The 20,686-nt window shown below is 36.7% G+C and overlaps 2 protein-coding genes across 22 annotated transcripts in view; one reads left to right on the top strand and one right to left on the bottom strand.

Moving 5' to 3' along the window:
• EXOSC8 (exosome component 8) overlaps window positions 1–5,714 on the top strand; it is a 48,366-nt gene extending 42,652 nt beyond the window's left edge. Inside the window, exon 11 of the mRNA XM_050937281.1 lies at window positions 4,371–5,714. Coding sequence (XP_050793238.1) covers window positions 4,371–4,642 — 272 coding nt within the window. The 3' untranslated portion in view covers window positions 4,643–5,714. The remainder of the gene's footprint in view (window positions 1–4,370) is intronic.
• The window catches only part of SUPT20H (SPT20 homolog, SAGA complex component), a 61,192-nt gene that overhangs the window by 18,211 nt on the left and 22,295 nt on the right, over window positions 1–20,686 (bottom strand). For 13 of the 21 annotated variants that reach the window (XM_050937184.1, XM_050937186.1, XM_050937191.1 and 10 more), the window contains 11 exons: window positions 14,182–14,311; window positions 11,820–11,923; window positions 10,998–11,114; window positions 10,751–10,804; window positions 9,726–9,865; window positions 7,888–8,044; window positions 7,723–7,779; window positions 7,249–7,320; window positions 5,757–5,914; window positions 3,246–3,278; window positions 1,903–2,020 (listed from right to left, as the gene is read on the bottom strand). In XM_050937184.1, the coding sequence (XP_050793141.1) occupies window positions 1,903–2,020; window positions 3,246–3,278; window positions 5,757–5,914; window positions 7,249–7,320; window positions 7,723–7,779; window positions 7,888–8,044; window positions 9,726–9,865; window positions 10,751–10,804; window positions 10,998–11,114; window positions 11,820–11,923; window positions 14,182–14,311 (1,140 nt within the window). The remainder of the gene's footprint in view (window positions 1–1,902; window positions 2,021–3,245; window positions 3,279–5,756; window positions 5,915–7,248; window positions 7,321–7,722; window positions 7,780–7,887; window positions 8,045–9,725; window positions 9,866–10,750; window positions 10,805–10,997; window positions 11,115–11,819; window positions 11,924–14,181; window positions 14,312–20,686) is intronic. The other 8 variants (XM_050937185.1, XM_050937201.1, XM_050937202.1 and 5 more) reach the window with 2 other exon arrangements.

Genomic DNA, 20,686 nt, shown 5'->3' with positions numbered 1-20,686 from the left:
TTAAAGGTAAAGGCCAAATATTTAATTTACATGCCTGGAGTATAAATTCAGAATAATAGTAGTATTATAAACATAGTGTCAAGTATCAGAGGGGTAGCCGTGTTAGTCTGGATCTGTAAAAGCAGCAAAGAATCCTGTGGCACCTTACAGACTAAAAGACGTTTTGCAGCATGAGCTTTGGTGGGTGAATACCCACTTCGTCAGATGCATCTGACGAAGTGGGTATTCACCCACGAAAGTTCATGCTCCAAAACGTCTGTTAGTCTATAAGACGCCACAGGATTCTTTGCTGCCTATAAACATAGTGTCTATGCTTTCAGGTTCAGGCAGATGACAAAACACACAGAAGACAATATCAGATATACAACTTCAAAAACTCAATTTATTATTTGCATATTTATTTTTCTTATTCTTAATAAAATTAGTGCTTGATATTCTCCCTCCCTGTCAAAGGAGCCAAAAGACTGTGACAGAGGAAATTAAGTCAGCCTTCTTCAGTGCCCTAGAAAAAACACCTAAATTAACTTTAACTATAAAATTAACCACATCACTACAAAAAGTTAGAAGAGTAATTTCAAAATTTTTCTGAGCTGAATTATGGTTCCTTTGAAGTTCTTTTCAAGTTGGGCACAAATGCTAAGAGCTGATGCTTAGCTCTCTGTATTTTACAAAGTATATAATTGTGTGGCCTTTAATGGCTCTGAAAAGCAAATAGACACCATTCTCCTTTTATGCGCTTCTATTTTTTCTTTAAAAATCCTTTAAGTGCCTGTTGATGATAATCCTAAAGACTTAGTTTTTATTTTTATTTTTTCAAACTCTTTTCTTCACTACTCAAGATAACTGCTTTACCATCCATAGAGGATTAGATAGTCAAAAAAGAAGGTGATCTGTTGCTTCCTTGCTATGACTCTGCTGACTCCGGCAGAACTTAGTTCATGGCTAACAAACTGGACAGCTTTATTTATCTATTTAAAAAGAAGGGATACCATAGGAGAGAACATAGATAGACAGGAGGAAAGGACCAGCAAAGCAGCAAATGCTAGCTGAGGTAAAAAAAGAACTACAGTAGTGGGATCAATCTAAAATGCTCAGCAGAGATAACAAAACACGTGGCCTGATGGATCCATCAGCATCAAACTTTCAGCTATGGGAACTCCTGTCAGACATGCACAGAGGAATACACCCCAAGAGCACGTATCCCTTAGAACAGGGGTAGGCAACCTATGGGACGTGTGCCAAAGGTAGCACGCGAGCAGATTTTCAGTGGCACTCACACTGCCCGGGTCCTAGCCAGCAGTCCAGGGGGCTCTACATTTTAATTTAATTTTAAATGAAGCTTCTTAAACATTTTAAAAATCTTATTTACTTTACATACAAAAATAGTTTAGTTATATATTATAGACTTCTAGAAAGAGATCTTCTAAAAACGTTAAAATGTTATTATTGGCACATGAAACCTTAAATTAGAGTGAATTAATAGACTCGGCACATCACTTCTGAAAGGTTGCCGACCCCTGCCTTAGAAGGATGTTGTCATTTTGAAATCTAATAAAAAAACTCCAAACCATTTTTATGAAGAGTTAACAGTTCAGGCACTACGCCTGTCTCCAAGTTCCCTTTAAAAATGCTTTTCTCTGCTCTGCTGCTGTATGAAAGACCTAGATAAACTCAAAAAATGGACTATAGCAAATCACTGAAACTGACTATACATAGCATTATCAAAGACATTAAAAAAAAATCTCAGAAAAACATTTTTCTCTAATCTCTTCCATTACAGACTTGTAATTACAGTAGGTTTAAAAACTTCAGACAGATGTTTGTTCTTTGAGACCCTTTAGGGAACTATAATTATTCAATAAGCAATTGTAAATGTAAGGAAGAAACATTGAGCAAACTCACTTCCATTTCCTTCCCTGGAGAAAGATGACTTAGGTTGACAGATCCACCTGAATTATGAACCATCTTCACTGGACATTTAGCTTCACTTTGAACTAGTTCCTGGTATTGGTTCACTACCCTGAAATACACCACTAAGGACTTCAGCACAGGATTTGAAAAAGCATTAACAATTTTGCACTATTTTTAACATTATACTCTTTGTTCGAGATGTAGATTAACTTTATTATATTTTAAATTTTCTTTGCCTACTTACTACTGTTTCACTATTCTGAAATGTAAACTGCAAGCACTTAGATAAAATGGTTTGAATTGTGATTCAGTTTTACTTTAAACTTCAGTAAACTGATCTGCAACATAACAACGTTGTATAGAAATATAAACTCCCTTACAGAGACAGCTGATACCACAATATTTTAATTTTTTCTATCAGTCTGAAGAATAAAATATCCACTTGTGTGGAGCAGTGCTTCTCAACCAGTGGGTTGTGATCCCCAGTGAGGTCACCAAAGGCAATCAGGGCTGTTGCGAGCCACTGAAAATCCCATTACACTCGAAAGCAAAGAAAATCTCTCCCCAGTACTGCCATGACACCCTTACCCCTCAAGGTCAAGTATTCAGTCAGTCTCTTGAAACACAAATAAAGTATATAGGCTTATCATTGTTACATTTTTCACTCCTACTTTTATAATAAATGCAAAGGGATTGTGAAATTTTTTGACTTTGAATTAGGGGTTACCAACCTGAAAAGGTTAAGAAACATCGGTCTGGAGAAATCCACTGAGTATGGGAGAAGTCTACTTTATGTTTTATAATGAACCACAGCAGACAACCGTAAACCTTCTATAGCTAAAATATATTGGGGGGAGGGGGAGGAAATAGTTTTCTTCTTGCTCTAGGAGTGACAGAATACTTATCACAATGCTAAATCAGTATTGCTTGAATAAAAAATATTCAACTGATTTCTAGAAGTTTGACACTACAGTTAAAGTTCAAAAGAACCACTCTCTTTAAAGCTATACTTGATAGCAAATTTACTTGTACAAAGTCTCAGGGCCAAATTCTCTCACCAGGCTACCTCTGATGGGTTCATCCAAAGGCATAGTATGGTCCAGAATTTAACAGAAAAATGAGACAAGGTGTGTGGAGTTACTCTCTTTCCCCCACCCTTCCCACAAATGTAAAGTGCAAGAGGTGCGACATTTTTAGTCTTGTTGCAGATCTTGACTGTTTCTATTCAATATCCATGTCACATGCCATTACCTCCATGGTAAAGAAAGTAAGGTACATTAGGGCTGAAAGGGATAAACTCGGGTTGTAAAAAAAGAAAGATATGAACTACTTACCTTTCAGCATCAGTCTTGGAACCAATAAGGAACCTAAATGTAAAACATAAAACAATGTAGTTATTATTTTTGGAATTCAAGAGTTTTCCTCAAAGATCACAACTCTGAAAAACAGCAAAGAAACCACCCACTTTTGGAACAGGACTCTCTGCTGCCGGCTAATTGACGAGAACAGTTAACACTTAAGTTTTACTTGGTGGGCTGGAGACTTCTGAAAGTATAAAACACTTAACCCTGCTTCATAATCACTAATACAATATATTTAGAGGGACACAATTAAGGTTGACAAGGATTTTGGGGTTTTACTGTGATAACATCTCTTTAAGAGTGAATCTACCCCAGGGGTAGGCAACCTATGGCATGTGTGCCAAAGGCGGCACGCAAGCTTATCTTCAGTGGCACTCACACTGCTCGGTCCTGGTCACCCATCTGGGGGGCTCTGCATTTTAATTTTAAATGAAGCTTCTCAAACATTTTAAAAACCTTGTTTACTTTATATACAACAATAGTTTAGTTGTATATTACAGACTTATAGAAAGAGACCTTCTAAAAACATTAAAATGCATTACAGGCATGCAAAACCTTAAATTAGAGTTAATAAATGAAGACTCGGCACACCACTTCTGAAAGGTTACTGACCCCTGATCTACACCAGTGTAAAATACAAATAATACCAGTTTTATATACCTAAAAACAGGAAGTGGCAGTTTGCTATAGATTCTATGCTGTTAAAAGTAGCATTCCATATTGTTTGTATTAAGCATTCCATATTGTTTGTATTAAGCATTCCATATTGTATGGCATTATACATTTGGTTTACCATTTAGTAAACAAATGTAACAATTTGCTCATATAAGGAAAAAATGTAAGAGCTCCAGCAATTAGCTATTCATATTGCTAAGAAAGAAGGATTCAGTTTGAAGTAAATATATTTTAAAAATAGAACAAGAAATCTGTTTCACTAATATAATTTTAATGTAATACCCATAACCCTTAAGGGAAGTTTCTGGTCCAATTCAGACCAATTTAGGCAATTAGCATGGGAATTATAATCAATATAAATCAAGGATTACAGATCTTCCAGGTTTTTCCCAGTAATCTACTATTTTTTCTCTCTTTGTACAGTTCTTCTGGGAAATATGACCAATCTATTGCTTCTTCTGGCTCACGCAGATTCAAGGTGTGGAGAGGATTTTAGACGCAGTGAGAGTGTGATTTTGGTGTATGTCAAGAAACACCAAAGCACTAAAATGTTAAAGGAAATATTTAGTTTTCCTGATTTCTCTCATTATTCCAATCATGCTTTATCACAAGATGTAGCTCTAAATAAAATATTTCTTGTTTGTTATTCGTGTTCACTTTTTACTGAAAAATGTATTTTATTACATTCAGATTAGACATTTTCAATGAGAATTGTTAGGGTTACTTTAGAATTATTCATGTTGTTTCCATGGATTCAAAAAGCAAACTACTTTACAGGAAAATAAGGGGACTACATTTTTTGCATCCCTGACTTTTGAGGCTGGAATTTTCAAATGGAGCCAAAGATACTTAGGGAACCAAATCCAAATAAGTTCTTAATATTGTGCATCAAACTGGTATTTTCAAAGGAGCCAATTTCAATCAAAAACTTCCGTAGGTGCCTTTGAAAATTCCAGTTCCAGTGCACAATCTTCAGTGACTTTTTAAGATTAGCATAGAGCTCTATAAAATAAACAGGCATAGATGGAGACAAGGGTTAAAAATAACTAAAACTTGGCAGTATGAAATGGTTCAAATTAAAAAGCAAGAGAGAAGGATTAAACACTAGGTAACAATACAAAATAGTAGCACTTAAAAAAACCTGATCATGCTAGCTGCTTTGTGCAAGTGGGCAGACCCTTACATCCCACTGAAATCAATGGAAGTCTGTGCAGGTGCAGGGGTGAAGTATCCAGAGCACCTTGCAAGATTGGAGCCTAAAATAAGAACTAACAACGGGCAGGTAAAGAGACCATTGCAGCCAGCTATATATAGTCAATATATTTTAAAACAAAATTATTAACATATGTACCAGTCATCATCCTTGTTCATGTAGACTGTAGACTCTTTGGATAAAGGACTGTGTCCCTTCCTATATGTTTGTACAGTGTCAGACACATTTTCAGCACTACCACAATGTAAGTACTGAAAATAGGAACACCACTGGAAATGTGTCATGGAAATGTCTTCAACTGTCCCTCCAAATTGAGATTTTGTTCCAATATAACTTTAATGTGGGAAGATATGAGATTCTTGTGGTTGTATCTGAATTTGTTCATTACATAATTTACTACTTTTCTTTTTAAGATGACATTGGCACATGTGGGTTAGATATTTTTAAATTTCTGAAATGAAATCCTTAAAACACACATTTTTAGTTTTCTAGTGTAATTAAGTACACATTTGTCAGTATGATCTAAGCAGGTAAATTCATCTGGTTTTTCCTCAATTATCATAATATAAACCTTTTTAAATATACACGCTACTTACTGTGATGGAGTTACTGGGCTATCATTCTCCTCACTGCCTTTGAACGTCTGTATTTTACCATAGTACAGCGGATTACCAAGGGACTGAAAAATGGTCAGTTTTGTTTTCTGAAGTTGATTACCAACTTCACATTCAAACACATAATCATCTCTTATCTCCTAAAAGACAGAACGACATTATACGTAGAATCTTTTCAAAAACCAGTCAACTGAAAGGCTGATCAATATATGTCAGAAGTCCACAAAATACAAATTGCAAGTAACACAATCTAGTAGTCCCTAAATGTCACTTTGCTCAGCAGGAATGGAAAATGATTTCCAGAAGAAATTCTCTAACTAATAGAATAGGATGGGAGAGATAAACAAGTTACTTAAAAAACAAGAAATACAGAGAACCCATATCTATTTATGATAAATACTGAAAGTGCAGACAGAAGAAACACATCTAAAAGCAGACACACAGGGTGGGTGAGGGAATATCTTTTATTGGACCAACTGTAAATGGTATTATCTCACCCACCTTGTCTCTCTGATATCTAGGGGCCAAAACAGCTACAACACTGCAAATACACAATACAGAACAATGGTTGAATAGGATGCCATAGGGATGAAAATTAGTACTACAAGAAAAGCATACTGCCAAGATGGTAGATTTTGGTAACATAAAGTAACCTGCAAGGACAAAGAGATGGATGCTGAAGATAAAGAGCGCACAGTATGTTGGCGGTTCCATTATGAAGAATCCATCAACTGATTTCTAATTAACTTAAGCATTTTCTTGTGTATTGGATCATGCAATTTGCAGCTGATCTATAGGTTTCACTGGGACAGTGAAGGAAAAAAACCTGTAGAGCATTCTGCCTAAAATAGCCCTATGTGTTAACGTGCTACAGGGGTTAGACTAGATGACCCTTGTGGTCCCTTCTAACTGTATGGTTCTATGACCTCCCTTCCAGAATCCACTGCAAGAGTTATTACTGTAAAGGCAGCTCTCCTGACTCACCCATTACATGAGGATTAGAAACAAAACAAAGGTGTATTGAAAGCAAGAAACACTGCTTCCTGTAAATTATTACATTTTTGTTACTACAGTAGTGGCAGCAGATTCCCAGTGTCCTGCTATTATACAGAGAAATTACAGTACTTTGGCTAGCTGATTATTGCCATGTGGGTAGGCAGTGCTGGCAAAGCCAAAATTCCATTGCATCATACTCACACTACAAAACTGAGGTGAAGGACTGGAATTTAAGAGTAAATTATTTTTTACTATTTTGTGTGCCAATGAGTAATAAATTATAGTTATTCTTTTAGCTTGATAATCACCCCAATGCACCGATGTGCGAAATTACACTTCCCCATGACAATTTCCCTTCCAAATTTTTATAGAGATTGTAGAAAAAAAATGTTCTTTATGATCTCATTTACATTTTGTTGACAGAAGCAGCATCTTAACTAGGGGGAGAAAAGGTTGGCCAGAAGTCTAAATTACTCACATGTGCTGGCCAGACAGTAGGTTGAGAGTCATCAGGTTTGACAGACTTTTCCACTTTGGCATATTTTTCCACCTTAAAAGCAAAAGCAGATATCAGAATATAATGCATTTGAAACAAGTGTAGAGAAGAGACTTAATGATTTCATACTTCTGTTACTTTGCTCTAATGCTTTCATTGAGGAATTCTCATAATCTTTAAATAGATTTAGCAGAGCTTTATTTAGCTGTGAAAAATCTATTGCCTAAGAGTGTGGCTCACATTGTGGGATGAGTGCGGGATCCCATCACATTGAGAGTGAAGCAACTGCATTCTAGCAGCTGCTCCCAAAGGCACTGTGCCCAAGCTCAGCACAATGTCCCAAAGACGGCCATCACTGCTCACTGCTTTACCATTTATCTTCCTGCTTGATATATAAAATGGTGAATAAGTGAAATTTTTACTGACCCAAATGTGATTAGAAACAATTGAACTCACATCAACTTCAGAAGGTGCAGTCAAGTAGCAAGGGTTCTGTTTCCACATATCTACACACTGAGAGGTAGGGAAAAAGTACAATATAATGTGAGCATCTGTATTCTAATGGTTAACGATAAATAAATGAATAATAATGTTCCGCATTCTAACTTGCAATGTACTTACATTCCCAGCTTTAGAAATTTTGAGGTCATACTGCTGGGCTCCTTTCCTTTCCTTTCTTTTCTGTAAGTAGTCAAGTATTCTGAGCTGAGGTGGAGTTGGATAATGTGCCACATCCTGCTGCCGATTCGGAGATGACCTGGAATATCTCTTGAAACACCTATGGTATATTGAGAAATGTGCGTGTAAAACAACAGGACTGAAACATGCTACCCCATGTGTGCTAATACACACAGGAAACGGCCAGTCACATTGCAACGAAAAGATGTGCTGTGCAACATGCTTTTTAAATGGTCATCTTTTATGTTGTTGCATAACACATAATTGTGATCCATCTACTTTTAAACATGTTATTGTTCTTATGAGCAATATTTGTGGCAAATATTCTTGGAATAAAAATTAGGATGGAAGAATTTTGTGAATTTTGGCAACAGTTAAAATATTACAAAAAACGTATTAAAAACTGAATATTGTTCAATTTATTTCATCTTGCCAAACCTTTGTGCAAAACCTACAAAAAGTTAAAATTACATTAAAAAATATGACAGTGCTCCCATCCTCTCCAGCACAGACAGGATCCTTAACTATGTTAGTATTATACCATACACTTGTAGTTATGAAGGCTACTAATGACAATCATACTGAAGCTAGCATATGAATTTATATAGCTAATCTTTGCACACTTGAGAACATAATATCCATTTTGACACCTACTTTGTAATTCTAGCAGATTATTTACATATTTCATATATTACTGAGCATACATATATATATTTCTTAGTAAAATAACAGTGAACCATATCAGGCTACTGTAAAATAGTTGTGAACACAACCATACTCAGAAATGAAGCTATTCTAACAGATTGTACAGTAGTTTGGCACCACACTGCTCTTAAAACCATTCAGACGCTAATCCTCCAAACAATTATACACATGCTTAAATTTAAGCACATGAACAATTCCACTGGTTGTTTAAAATTAAGCTTGTGCATAAATGTTTACAGGATCAAGACCTTCTGCATGACACTGACGCTCTAAGTTTCTTGAACCATTTAAGCAATAGAAAATCACATTAATTTTGCTGGATTTTAATCTGTTATATAGTTGAATATTTTTTTCTAATTTATAAATTAAAGTCAGGTCATGAAAATAAGATCTCATGTTTATAGAATAAAACCTGTGAAATATTATCCTGGTGAACCACAGTCTTTGATTCATCTTTTGGCAAACAAGTGCAGGGAAGGTTTAAGATGAAACATTTTTAACATCATATACTCATATTTAACATTGTTCACAGCTGCTGTCTGCCTCAGCTCACATTTTGATTATAAGCCATGGCAAAAATATGTATTGCTCTCTTATGGAGCAATACAATTTGGTATTAATTCAGTATGGCGTTGTAAGAAAATAATCCATGTGCATATATTACATATATACACATTACATATACATTTAATATATTACCAGCTGCAATATAGTATAATCCATGACTTACTAGGCCTGAGAGCATTTCCTATTTGGAAGAGATTGCAAAAGCTTTACACAGAACAAGTACTTAATAAGATTCAGATTACAAGTAATAACTGACACGGTTAAAAGACAAACTTTTGACTTTCCCTAAAAACATTTTTTCCAAGGGTCCTTCTTAAAATGTTAATGTATTAGAAGTAAAACAACAATTTCCAAAGAGTTTCAAAGTTTGTTTAATTTAAATGAATTTTATTATGGTTATGAACAAACAACATGTTAGTGCATGATTTTTCTTATTTTTTCTATAAAGTAATCTGTACAATTCTAAACAGGTTAATATATGTCCTGACATATCACAGATTAATTATTACCGTTTCATTGGGCGAGTGTTCATCTTCTGTTTGTTATAGAGGAGTCTGTTTGTTGTGCAGGTTACTGCTACTGAAGGATCAAGACACAAAGGCTCGGCTGTAGCTAAAATAAGCTGGCTCTCAAGTAGAAGTTTGTCTTCCTATAATGTATGTAAATTTTAATAATGTAAAAAAACCTGGAAGTTTTGTACATCTATATAGACTTTTATTTCATGCTAATCATCATGGTATCTGACTGTGTGTATACATATGCACACATGCACGCACAATTTGATAACTTTGTTTTGGATTGTTAACCCAGGAAAATATAATATTTATTGCTTAGGAATCATTGAATCATTATGCTCTTTTGTAGGTTGAGGAACTCTAGATTTTTTTATAGCATAAAAAGATAATACCGAAAAGACACACACACACACACACACACACACACACTACAAGAAATAAGCAAATCAGTAGCCTGTCAATGATATATCTTGATGAGGTGGCAGAGTTTTATTTTATCACAATTGATATATATGAGACAACAGATACTGGGTGTGGCAAAGACCTTGAATATGTCTGTGCTTCTCAGCAGATGTACTTTGCCACTAGTAACTTATGATGTATTAAACCAACTAGAATTGCATAATCCCAGTCAGTTTCACTCTGCTATCAGTACCAGTGGGGAAGTGCTTCTACACAAGAGAGTATTATAGTGCTATAGAGTCCTTCTTCCGATGCCAACCTGAGCCTACATGATAAAGATGATGGAGGGTGAGGAGGGTAGAGTAGTTAGACTATCCTATATAATCAAAAATTAAGTGCTGAGCATCTATTGTCTTCTGTGGGAGTTGAGGGTGCTCAGCATCTCGCAAGATCATGTGCTAGTGAGTTAATTTGGCATGTCTCTGTATCATCAAACAGACTCTCAATCACCCTAAAACAATCCAGGGTCTGTACAATGTCAGTTTAATATATTTTGCAAAACTGATTTGTTCCATCTTTTATATCATTGTAAGATTTAAATTTACAAGGAAACTCACCTGTGTCCATTTGTGGTTGTCGCTTGTTATAGAATGCACATCACAAATTAAAGTCTGCAAAAATAGGCAAATTTTTGGTTACTTTTCAAATACATACAATAATATAACTGTAATATATTTGTATATAAATTATATAAAATATTTAAAAGTGATGGCTAATTTCTATTATAACATTTATCTTAAAGAGTGAGGAAAAGGAGTTCCCACTCAGGGTAGTTTAAACCATTTAATTTGATGTACTTCTTACCTGCATTGTTGGACGCAGAAGAACATGTTTGCTTTGGTATGTTGGAGATTTCATATTACCAGACTGCCTGTAGTCACGTATTTCTGCTATGACACACCCACAATGAAAAATATTAACCTGTTTGAAACAAACAAAAATATTTCTGTAAATATATATATTATAGAATTGTCTCAGGACTCACCATTGTAACTGATTCTTTTGGCCACTCATGCAATGCTCTTATAGCTAATTGTGAATGCCTCCTATGTTTTCACTCTGCAGATATATATACTCCATCCAGACATAAAACCAAATTCATCCCCAGCACAGGATGATGTCATTTCTGCTGAGGTCAGTGGGAGTTGTACAGTTGCTTCCGCTTGCGTAATATGGTCCTTGTTTCTGTGCTTATTATTACTATAGCTAAACCAATAAAAAGTTCTAAACCACTAGTCATAGTCAAGTGTAGTGATTTTTAGTACACACCCAGACAGGTCCAACACTCAACCTCCAAAAGAGCATATTAAGATTAAGACAGAAAACTTGACTACCTACATTTATGAAATTCCAATCTCAAACATTTCACTAAAGAGCACTTTTCTGGTGCATAACAGCCATAGCAGTTTGTCATGTTAGACTAAACCATGGCAAAAACACAAAATGTGCATGAATTTATTTGTTTTGGATTCTAACAAGATATTTTATTTTGGACACTAAAAGAATTATGACCCTGATGCTTCAAACAGCTCATTGCAGGTGCACAGAACTCCCCCGCGAGGGTGCCCTTCATCTGACCGAGAGACTGATTAAAAGAATAACCCTTCATTGTAAAAACTTTCTTACCTGAGATTTTTCTAAAAGGTCAACCAAAATAGGTGGCAGCTCCTCTGCATCCAAATATTCAAGGAGTTCACCTTCCTCATAAGGCATTCGAATGGTCTCAGAATCTGAATTCAAAAAAAGAATGCAATGCCTTATCTATTTTTTCCCACTACAGCTTCAAAAGTAAAATGCTAATTATAAGCATGTTAAAAAGAAAAAGTGGGGCTGTTGAGAACTATCCCAAATCCCAATTTTCTTTGCATAATATCCATTATTATGCTTTTGACTGTATTTCCAAGCCATTTAATATTGGCTTTATCCTGCTCTCCTTGCAGTAAATGGCAAAACTCTTATTTATCTCTGTAAGAGCAGAATTTGGCCCAAAAATAAGTTCTCTGTAAACCTAAACTATAGGAAGACAGGAAATCTGTCTCTTTCAGTATCAGCAAGTAGAACTAATTCAGCAATAAATGACAGAAAGGATTAAAAGACAAGCAAACTAATGCAAACAACCCTAAAGCATTCATCCCTGATCCTGCAAACACTTATGCACGTGCTTAACTTCAAGCACATAAGTAATCCCATTGGCTTCAATGATACTACTCACATACTGAAAGTTAAGTATGCACATAAAGGTTTGCAGAATCAAGGGCCACATGTTTCAACAATAACACAATCCTTATACAGACAAACTAAATTTTCTGTTTCTCATAGGAAGTGCAGAAAGCTGCTTTCCAAATCTGTCTCACCTGATATTTGCCTTGAACTGTGTGACACAAACAACACAAAGTCTTAAAGAAATTGCTAATTTATTTTTTAAGAAATCACTTAGGAATTGTCTATTATTTTATTGTATTTTATGGTAGAAATTTGTATTTAAATATCTTGTTTTCCCAAAGGGTGCACTAGAATATGATTAATATTCTTAAGTTCCTGTTCCTGGCTAAAAGGTACAAAATAGCTTTAATTAGGCCTACATTTTCAGAAGTGACTAGTGATTTTGGGTACCTCAGTTTCTGAGTGCTCAACTTGATAAAACTTAAAAGAGCTTGATTGTCATGAAATGCTGAGAGCCAGCCCTTTGAAAATCAGGACATTTTAGGTGTCTCAAATTGGGCACATAAAATCACTAGTCACTTTTGAAAACGTTCCTCCTTAATTATAAGCACAGTGGGTAGTACCACCTACAATTAAGGTTACCTGACATCTCCCATTTTCAGACACTTTTTTTAAAGCTGCTTATAATTTTACCAAATTTAACAACGTGGGCTGAAATTTCCTATGTTTTGTGTCTGCCTAAGGCTGAATTTTCCTAGAAAGTTTTTTTTAAAAAATGGCTCACTGAGATTAGGGGAAAATGAAATTAGAGAAAAAATTGTTGTTTTGCCCAAATTAAAAAAAAATCTTACAACTGTTTCACTGAGAATCTCTAGTGCCTCTGTGCTTTGAAGCAGGGACTTGAAATTTGGCTGGGGCATTTCTTTTTGCTGTTCCCCTGGAAAAGTTCCCAAATTTGGCCAAGTTATAAAACTTAGAAAAAAATTTCAGTTCACACATACTCAGTAGAATTTGGCAGCTAAATGCTCTGAAGAGTCCATTTTGACTGGGCATGTTCCAGCCCAGGGCTACGTGGGCTGAGAAGATCTTCCCTTGCCATTGCTGCACCCAGCTGCTGTGGGCCATTGTAGCACCCAGCACAGAACAGAGAGCAGGACAACTGCCTTTCCAGTGCCCCCAATGCTCGCCCAGCCGGCATTCAGGGAGCATGTAGGAAACAACTTAACTTGAGTGCAGAGGGGAATAAATTGAACCTGAGTGTGGAGGAGTAGTGGAAGGACTAGATTGGGACAAGCAGACCACGGAAAGAAGGAAGATTAGGATGAGGAGCACAGAGAGGGAAGTGCCTGAGACTGGATGAGGAGCTTGGGGCAGCAGAGACTGGGACTGCCTGGGCAAGGGACCTTGGAGAAGACTAGGACTTGAATAGAGAGACCTGGGTCTGGCTAGGCAGAGAGACTTGGAAAGACTGGGACAGGAAGATTGGCAGGGGATGAAGGACTGGGATAGGCTGGATTTAAGTAGCAGAGGCCACACATCCTTGAAAAGAGATGTTTTTGTCTCTGGATAAATAAATGTTATATACAGAAATAAGGACTATGCAGAGGGCTAGAGCGTGCTAATTTAGAGTTTATTCCTATGCTCATGTGAGCATCATCCATGATCAGGTGCTTGGACATTTTTAGTTAAAGAACAGAATTGTATAGAAGATTGCTTTAGAACAGCAACAAACACCAAACGCAAGCAGCCAGCATGGCTCATACTGACTAATTAGCACTAATAAAGCACTTTAAAGATGAAAATAGTTAAGCAGCAGGAATATTACCTGATCCATTTTTTCCCCTGAGCATCAGCGAATAACCCTCATTCCCTGGATAGAGGTTCACTACCAGACATGACAACGTCTCCTGCATAACCAGCTTCTCAAGTAAGTTCACATTTCGCCTCAGCTTCTGCTTTAAAAGTAAAGTGTGCTCATGAAAATAATCAATACAATCAAGTAAATAATAATATGACATTGCTAACCAAAATAAATAAATAAACCAAAAGGTGAAATTACTAGAGAACGCTGAACATAGTCTACCTCAGTGTCAAAGTATAGATTTAAAGAAGCCCGGTATTAAAACACACAGTAGGGTACATTCATGAAGTAAAATAATGCAAACTGCATACCTTAAAATGAAAATATTTGAGAAAAATCACTCGGTTGGGTCTTTTTAATCCTTTTCACTCCTAGGTCCACAGTTAATATGGTTATAATCTAAGAATAACCCCTATGCTATAACCCCATAAAACCTACTCTGTACATTTATTTTATAAATTGTAAATTTAACCAACTGGCACTTTTTGACCAAAGAACAAACAGGCCTTCAGAAATCCTAAACAGCAAAAGTTTCCTTCAAGATTTACAGTATGACTGTAGAATCTGGAAGCTTTTCTAGCTGCATTGCCTTGCTTAAATTTGCTGAAATCTGGGTCAAGTGCCACATTAACTTTTCACTATTATTTGTAAGGAGGTTCTTATTCACTAACAGTTTTAGATATGAATGACCTATTTCCCCCTCTTCCTCGCCCCATGCCCACTACACTTTCAGCTATTCAAAGTTCTTGGCAAGAAAAGAGCATTAATTTTGTAAGCCTGAGATTTCGCTTTTTCTTCTTCTATCTTCATTTTATGGTTGCAGGCTAAGGTTGAGCAGAGGTGCTGCTTAAATGAAATGCATCATGAGTCAGACCGAGGGAATAAACAAACATTTCACAACCATTGTCTTCTCCTACAAGGACCCAACACATAAGATGTGGGAGGACTGGGGGGGAAAAACATCAATGTGCTTCCACTTTTTCTAGGAGAAATATTTCTGAGGAGAAAGGGACAACAATTGAGGAAGGAGTGTTGCTGCTAAGCCAAGAGGCTATTTTAACAAGACTGCAGGAAGAATGGGGGGAAAACTGGGGATCTCTCCCTGCCTAGCCCTGGGCTGACTGCCAGGAGCCTTTCCCATGCATCTCAAACTCATAAATGGTGGCAACAACTGCATGTTCCCTATCTAATACACTGGAGAGAGACATGAAGGCAACAGCAGAGGAACAGATGAAACAGCATAGTGCTTCTGCTGCATGGAAAAGAGACAGGGAAGAAACCAGCTCCTGCCAGCCGTGCAAGGGGCTAGGCTGCTCAAGAGATCAGACTCTTCTCCTCTGGCACTGGAGATATAACCTGCTAGCAATGCAAACCTTTCCATCTACCAGACTCACATCACACCCCAGCTCCAAGTAGAAACAGCAGATTGCACATATATTGCTTCCACAGAAGCTCAGTGCTTACAGAATTGGGGATGAGGCTGCTATGCCTTCAGCTGAGTTGAGTGCCTAAGAATGATGTAGGAGCACAAGAACTGTCCTACTGAAGCAACGAAATGGCACACTTAGTTTGTGTGCTTGAGAGGAAGAAGTAACAGATCCCCAGTCTCAATCCAACCCATTCACCTAGCTCAAGCAATGTTTTCCTTATGTGTAGTGCTTTGTTTAAAAAACAAATAAACAAACAAACAAAAACCTTCCCACAATCACCAGAATGGCTATACTGGGTCAGGCCTATGGTCAGTGTAACCTAGTATCCTGTCCCTGACAGCGGATCAGCCTAGGATGCTTCCTTTTGGGAGGAATTCTTATCAAATGTTGATCTTGTTTTCAAGAAAAGGTGTTTTCAGTATTGGATAATTATGTTCCTTTCATTCTTGGTAATAGTATAGCTCAAGATTTCCAGTCACATGATAAGGCATTTTAACTTGAGAGCACTCAAATTCTGCAGGACTAAACTCAGGAATGAGCTCTTTGCTGTTTTTTAACAGAGATCAACAGGAAATGAATTGGATTTTATAATACTCAATACCATATAGTCTTTTATATATTGTCACAATGATCTAAAGCACTCCAAGTATAAACAAGATCTCCATCTCTGTGTTAAGGGAACATAATGCATTTTCTATTTCTGTTCTGGAGTGTAAATACCATGCAGCAGTGACTCAGTTCATCTAGTGAAAAGCACTATTTTATGCTAAAAATGGGCAAGTGAATAACTTCATCAACAGACCTCTTCTAACAGAATTACTAAATGCAGGCAGAATAATTCACTTCAGAAGTGTATCTAAGTGTCCCATTAATAATGGAAAAAAGGATCTATATTTTTAAGGGAGGGAGTTGTCCCCTAATAAATAAGTACAATTATAATGGTAATTCCATTGTAAATCTAATTTAATTCACCTAATCACATGCAATTGTATGTGAATGACAAATTAATTTTATTTTTTCCAAATATATTCCTGCCAGTAAGTAGTTGTTCAGTTACATTTTCCTATAGTTTTTGGCCCTCTGAGGCTAAAATAAGAAGATATTTTTGACATCAGGGTCAGATTATCCATTCTGGCTTGAACTAAATAGTTCACTTTTGAACTTTTGAAGCCTAAAGGGAGTTTGCAATATGAATTGACGCTTGTAAGTACAAGATTTCAGAATCAGTTCCAGTAAAAACATCAATTTCTCCATTGAGCTGGCTGCTAGGAGTGCTGGCTCAGGACTGGTCCTAGTGGGCCCGCTGGCTGCTGCTAAAATATATGTGCCAGATCTGGGGGTGATAGGGCCTTTTGTTTTCTCCTGCCTACCTCTACTTGGCACCCAGCAAGAGTAGAGAGCAAGAGCTTCATTATGTTTGGTCCAAGTGTGAGGGGCTACTTACAGAAGCAAACAAGAGGTAGAGAGCTGCTTCTTTTCCCTCCCCTGTCTTTTGGTGGGGCCCAATAACTACTCCATACTATAAAGGATAGCTATCCTTTTTCTTTCTCAAACAAGATCTAGGAGAAGTGGTGTTTATTTTTCCTATCCCTGTATTTTGGTATGTCTGTATTTCTCCTATCCCTGCCTAACAGTAAAACATTCAGTCTAGTATTTTATTAGCCCATCATTTGGAGACAAATAAGATTAATTCCAAGATTGTTACTGTCCTTTTCCTGGACTCATACATAATTTAAATTTACACAGTCAAAGTTTATCTTTATGATGGGTCATCTCTCAACATGGCTAAAGTGAATGTTTCTGAAAAGCTGCTCTCGCTGCTTATCAGGTGTCGGGTTATTTGGTAGTACGCACATATGGAAAAATGCTGCTGCCATCCCTCTGAGGTCACGTTTCATTTTTTTCCTGGGCTGATAGTCACAGCTTTAAAGAGTTCAATTGGTACAATTACCATAACTAGAGGCTATTTCTGAAACACAAGGCTACTGCTTCAGCTTCAGACCAAACACAGGCAAACTCCATCATGAACATTTTAGATTCAGTAACGGGCCTAAAAAATCCTCTCTCTCTCTCTTTCAGTTTATCACATTTAGAAGAATCCTTATATAAAACCCAGCAAACTTATATCTGATTCTATTGGCAACAGAAATTAATGGCGGAAGATCTGCCCTGAATAGATGTGAAGTTATGTCATCCTCCGGACATACCACAATTTTAGTCCTGTCACTTGCTCAGCCTTGAAGACTAACCTTTTCTAGAGTCAAAAAACCTACTGCAAAGCTATACGAAATGGCCTAGTCTGTTCCAGAGCTGATCAGGATGATAAATGAGAGAGGGCTGGATTATTTTCAGCAATCTGTTTTGTAGTTATACATGTCAAAGAGACTGGCTCATCACTTTCTAATTTCATAGTGCAAAGGGCCTCCTAACCCCATGTTATCTTCTATACAGAAGTGCAATGTCACTGAAACATCTGTAAACATTTTTTGTAAGGCTTATTGTATACAAGATTTTAAAAATTTTATTAATACATGTTATTCAAGCAGTCATAATAGTCAGCACTTATACAGCATTCTGAAATATCAACTATGCCTCATACAATGCCTGTGCATTTTTATATCCCTTCTGCAGAAAGATAAAGATAAGGTAGAGCAGGCAATTGATTTGCCTACAGTCATACAAGTTAGTAACAGAAAGATGAGAATCCAACAGTTCCCAATAAATTTTTTTGTGACATTGCAGAAGACATTATGCAAAACAAGAATTCATATTAACACAACTAATGAAGTGCTCCAATTAAAATAATATGTAAATATTAACATATTTAAAGAGATAAGGGGGACAGAACACAGAAAGAAAACCATAAGAGCATCTTTGTTTAAAAACTGATTCCTTGCAAGGGCTGTGCTTTGACCTATATCCCAAAATAACTGAGAGCAGCATAATTAAGACAGAAAGCAATTTATAGGCCAGGACCTTTTCCATAAGTTTTTATAATCTTGGAATTCTTTTATGCACTCTATATTCAAAACTACTTCATTCAGGACAAGCAGTTAATAATGTGTTTCCATTTTAATTATTTGACACATTTGTTTTATTTCTTCAGGTGGTGACAGAGATTTTCTTCTGTCTGTGCAATGGAGATCTGAAGTCTTCACATAGCATCTTCCTTCCCAACAATAAGTCACTTGTGTTGCTCTATATGAAGTCTATAGTTGGGGGGCGCGAAATGGCTCAAAGTAGCTAAACCGAGGAGTTTGGAATTCTCCCTTGACTACATTTTAACTGGTTTTCCAATGTTGAAGAGACTACATGACGAGAGACATTTTAACAATATAGCATATATGCTCTAGTTCATCCACAAATTATTGGCCTGAATACAGGAATTAGTGAGCAGCAGTGTGTGGCCTGTGTTATGCAGGAGGATTAGACTATACATTTCCCTTATAGTCTTGAAAACTACTGATCAAAATGGCAGAAAAGTTTTATTTAGAGTTTTTATTTTCCTAATGTAATCAAGATCTGATTAACTATCCACAGACTATGAAGCATCCAGGGGCTATTTAGAATGGTAAATATGTATCTATTAATTACACTTTCCACTTCACTATAATATGCAGATTAGAAGAAGTTTAAAAGGCTATCTCCATGATAAAAGTCTGTTTTTAAAGTTTAATTTATTCTTCTTTATAAGGAATTGCCTGTGCAGTAGGGATCCAACACTCTAAAAAACCATTAACACTGTTGCTTGGATATTGCGGGGAGGGACAGCTCAGTGGTTTGAGCATTAGCCTACTAAACCCAGGGTTGTGAGTTCAACTCTTGACAGGGCCACTTAGGGATCTGGGACAAAAATCAGTACTTGGCTCTGCTACTGAAGGCAGGGGGTTGGACTCGAAGACCTTGTGGGGTCCCTTCCAGCTCTATGAGAGATCGCTCTCTCGATATATATTTTAAGAGTGATCTCATTCCCTTCTCCCCAATTTCCTGTCAATAGTGACAAGAATAGGCTTAGTCCCATTCTTCCTGAGGGAGACCACCTCTGAACCAGACACACTCTAAAGATTAACTGCAAAGGTAGTGCCATGTACTGTGCTTCTAGAATGTATAAAGATTGCTTCAAATTCCTGCATTTATTTGCCTTGGATTCTTCTTTGCTTGCCTTTTTTTTTTTTTTAAGTCATAGAAATATCAGGTCATGGTTTCTCTTCTGGAGGGACTTTTGTGATTTTTTCCAGTGATGCCCGTGGCCCTTCTAACCCGCTGAGTCTAAGACTTTGGAATGATAGTCAGAGGTCATAGAAGCTAACAGAACCAAGAGGCTGAAGCTTCAGATGCTAGTGACCCAGCTCCATAGATAATAGGGGAGGAGAAAAATGAACCCAATTAAGCCTGAGAGTACAACTCACACAGACTGCAATTACAGTTGTGCTTGCTTCCTCCAGAGCTTAATTTGGTGTGTAGAACGTCAGCTGCTAAGTAAAAGGAGACAGGCTTTAATATTCTTAATTTAAAACAACTGACTTCTTAAATGTCGAGGCTGACTACATGTATAATAAAGGAGCAATGTTTGACAAAATGGTTTAGTTTTATAGCTAATCTTTAAGCTAAATTTTCTAAGAATAAAAAAATAAATGCTATGTGCTGAACATTTGCCTGATTACTAGAGTTAAATTAGGGGGAATATATTTCCACACATACATTCTTGTAAGCAACTGTATTCTCATCCAACTTCTTCCTCATGCTAGCAGTAGTTCATAATTCTATAGCCAGATAAACAGGCCTGGAGAGCGAACTTCTGCCTAATCACAGAAAGCTGTCTAGCCCTGCATGATGTTCATTGCAGCTACAGATCTGCCCACACCAAGCAGGCATATCATTTCTTATTTCCAAGGCCAGAAAGGACCACTGTGATCATGGAATCTGACCACCTGTATAACACAGGTCATAGAACATCCCCTGAATAATTCCTAGTGCCTAGTTTTTAGAAAACATTAATCTTGATTTAGACATTGTCAGTAATGGAGAATCCACCACAA

Source organism: Gopherus flavomarginatus, chromosome 1 (genome assembly GCF_025201925.1).
Source record: "Gopherus flavomarginatus isolate rGopFla2 chromosome 1, rGopFla2.mat.asm, whole genome shotgun sequence".
Taxonomy (NCBI): domain Eukaryota; kingdom Metazoa; phylum Chordata; order Testudines; family Testudinidae; genus Gopherus; species Gopherus flavomarginatus.
The sequence above is the reverse complement of the archived record's forward strand: the minus strand, read 5'-3'. Positions and strand labels throughout refer to the sequence as shown.